The sequence below is a fragment of the Lathyrus oleraceus genome, chromosome 6 (genome assembly GCF_024323335.1).
Source record: "Lathyrus oleraceus cultivar Zhongwan6 chromosome 6, CAAS_Psat_ZW6_1.0, whole genome shotgun sequence".
Classification (NCBI taxonomy): Eukaryota; Viridiplantae; Streptophyta; class Magnoliopsida; order Fabales; family Fabaceae; genus Lathyrus; species Lathyrus oleraceus.
The window spans coordinates 266,636,732-266,639,930 of NC_066584.1; the positions used below are offsets into that span (position 1 = coordinate 266,636,732).

The following is a 3,199-nucleotide window of genomic DNA, read 5'->3' on the forward strand; positions in this document are numbered from 1 at the left end:
GGTGTTCAATAGTGGTCATTGGTTGCCAACATGGTCAATTGCTGAGACTTTTCAGGTTACACATAGTTACAACACACATGAATTTATTGTTGACATTGCTAAAAGGTCATGTAGTTGTAATTTTTGGGAATTAGTAGGAATTCCATGTAGGCATGTTGTAGCTGCTCTGAGTTATAGAAAGCAAAACCCTGATGAATTTGTTGATGCTTGTTACACAAGAGAAAAGTTTGCACTATGTTATGGATTTTCAGTAAGTCCAATCAATGGTCAAGATATGTGGCCAGAAGTTGAGATGGAACCACCTCTACCACCTGCATATAAAAATGGTCCTGGTAGACCTAAGAAGATTAGGATAAGAGAAAGTGGAGAGGATGGTGCAAGGAAGAGAAGATCTGGTGTTGCATATAAGTGCACCAAATGTGATAATTTTGGTCACAATGCTATGACTTGTAAGGCTACCACTCAGGATCCCAATGCACTTAAAAGAAAGGTAATTCATTATGATATACATTTTGTCTTACATTCTACATTCTGTCTTACATTCTTCATTGTGATATGCATTGTGATGACAACCATACATTGTGTCTTACATTGTAGAGAAAACCTAAAAAAGGACATGTGCCAACTGCAACTGGTATGCCAACTGCAAATGATATGCCAACTGCATCTGATATGCCTGCCCCAACTGCAACTGATATGACTGTTCCAACAAATGTGCCTGTTCCAACTGATCCACAGCCTCCAACTGATATGCCTGTTCCAACTATTATGAGTCAAACAGGATCTAGTGTGGCTGCCTCAATCACAAAACAATCCAGAAAAAGGGTTGAAAAAAAACCTATCATCAAAAGAAGGCAAAGTGAGAGGATCAAGTTGAGTTGGTTTAAAAGACCCATAACAGGTGAAGGAATATCTAGTGACAAACCAATTACCCTACCAGAAAATGAAGACATACCCACTTCAAAATGAGGGACTGATTATTATGTTTCTGCTATGTATTTTGTAATCCTTTTGGAAAACTCTTTTGTAATGCCAACTGATCTTTGAAGACATGTATTTTGTAATCCTTTTGTAACAAACATATGCACTTACTGTGATGATCAATTCTAATGTATCAGTTTAACATTATTGGTGTGTATTGTCTATAAAACACAATGGCTAGTCTGTCACATTAGCCTGCAGATTTCAACTTTTCTCCCCACTTATAGGTTACATTCTTGAAGCTGTTCTCGAAGGTGTAAAATAATAAAACAACACATTTCTGCCCACTTATACAAGCAGCAGTAAAAGCATATCAGTAGCAACGATACAAAACATCTAATGTATTCAACAACGTAAGTCCAAGCAGCTAGCATGGCATAATAAAAGACATGAGCAGTTCAAAGTTAACAAAACCTAATAGATCTAACCAGTTCAACAGGATTCACATTGCAATTGCTTTGCAACTGAGTTAACCATATCCAACATGCACTAATAGCTCATCATCGAATCCTACCAAAGCTAACACCCTACAGCATACCTGATAATTTGCATTTGTCAATTCAAAAACTAACAAAACCTATTGAAAGTATACCTGCACTAGCATGCCATCTTTTTTAGCAGCCACCACACAACTTCAATCTGACCTGCTACATGAATTTTCCAGTAGTAACAATTAATTAACTAACATTAACAGTTATAAACCTAACTAACTAACGGTTCTAATGATTTCAACTGATTCTAACATATCACATTGCCCTAAAACTAACAATGTGAATCACATCTAACGAACTTTGCTTTGATCCAAGTTAACAGAGTTAACTCTGTTAACTCTTTCATCATCTATAAATTGGAGAACACCTTAATTTGGCCAGAAGATCGATTTCAGAATCCATAAATCCTCTCAATCACATATCCTCTCAAACTATCTCATCCTCAATCTCTGCATTTTCATTGCACATGAATTTTGCAGAGAGCCATGGCTAGTCTGTGCACTAATCTTACAACAAAACCATGAATTCTGCAGGACCTAAAGAAAAAGCCAAAGTATTTAATTACATTCACCTTGAATTCTGCACTGAAAAAGTTTAAGAGATAGACTACATTAATATATTTCAATTTATTTATATGTTTACTATGTCATATTCTCTTTAGAATTACTGACTATAAAATTGTTCTGTAGTTTTCTGATGATTTTGCAATTTTGCTCTTTCATTATGATATAACTTTTTTCTGTCATTATTGGTAGATTGAATGCTGAAAGTTTAATCAAATAATGATGCTGCACTGACAGTTTAAGATTGATGAACAGATTACATTTCATTGATGAACACATTACAAGTTCAACATTACATTGCTGAAAAACACTAATGACATAACAATTACATGACAGACTCATTAGACTAACTTAACCATAGCTGCTATCAACATCCATGACAGACCAATTACAAACATTAACCATAAATTTTTCCTCTTTTCCATTGCAATCTTTTTCTTCAGTTTTTCTAACTTGTTAAGCTTTCCGACTCTGCAATCTATCTCCTCAACAATCTCTTTAGCAAATTCAATCAAATAAGCCTTGTTGACTTCACATTGGCGGCATCCGGACGGATTGGTTTCTTTCACTGCAAACTCACTGACCAAATCATCCCACAAAAATAAACCGCACCCATTCTGCAATTTGAGACAAACACCACCAACAATTAATTTCGAAATCAAACTCAAAATAATAAAATGCTTCAAAATTGCTCACCATATAATTCCTGCATTTCCAAAATTTGCGACCGGGGTTTTCAATTGACTTGGAGACGAACAACTTCATGGTTTCATTGCATCCACATCTTGGGAAGCCGTTTCCAACTTCACTCGTGGAAGATGCCTTGCTGCCACCCATAACCCAGATGAAGGGGACACGGACGAAGATGAAGAGAGGGATGGATTTGGGGTAGGGATGGATTTCACGAAGAGAGAGAGGGATGGATTTGGGATAGGGATGGATTTCACGAAGAGAGAGAGGGATGGATTTGGAACCCTAATTTCTAGTTTATGCCATGCTGGAGACCTAATGAAGATTCACATGTGAAAATAAAAAAATTAAAAAGCCACGTCTGAAATAAAAAACCAAGATTCCATGCCACCTGGATATTAGGGGGTTCTATGAAGGAATCTACATAACATAAGGGGGGTATTGAAAAAATAACTTTACCAGGGGGGTAATCCT

At 36.4% G+C, this 3,199-nt stretch overlaps 1 protein-coding gene across 1 annotated transcript; it reads right to left on the reverse strand.

The window, feature by feature from the left end:
- Positions 1-2,376: 2,376 nt before the first annotated feature.
- On the reverse strand, positions 2,377-2,900 carry LOC127095099 (uncharacterized). Its single transcript, XM_051033835.1, has 2 exons — positions 2,732-2,900; positions 2,377-2,652 (listed from the first exon to the last, which is right to left on the reverse strand). The coding sequence occupies exons 1-2, from the start codon at positions 2,870-2,872 to the stop codon at positions 2,377-2,379; spliced, it is 417 nt and encodes a 138-aa protein (XP_050889792.1). The 5' UTR covers positions 2,873-2,900.
- Positions 2,901-3,199: the final 299 nt, after the last annotated feature.

Bases quoted from the DNA above. Each gene is read 5' to 3' on its own strand.
- LOC127095099 (XM_051033835.1), bottom strand. From the start codon at position 2,872: ATGGGTGGCAGCAAGGCATCTTCCACGAGTGAAGTTGGAAACGGCTTC. The intron at 2,653-2,731 runs GTGAGCAATTTT...CTCAAATTGCAG, and splicing joins GGAAATGCAGGAATTATATG to AATGGGTGCGGTTTATTTTT.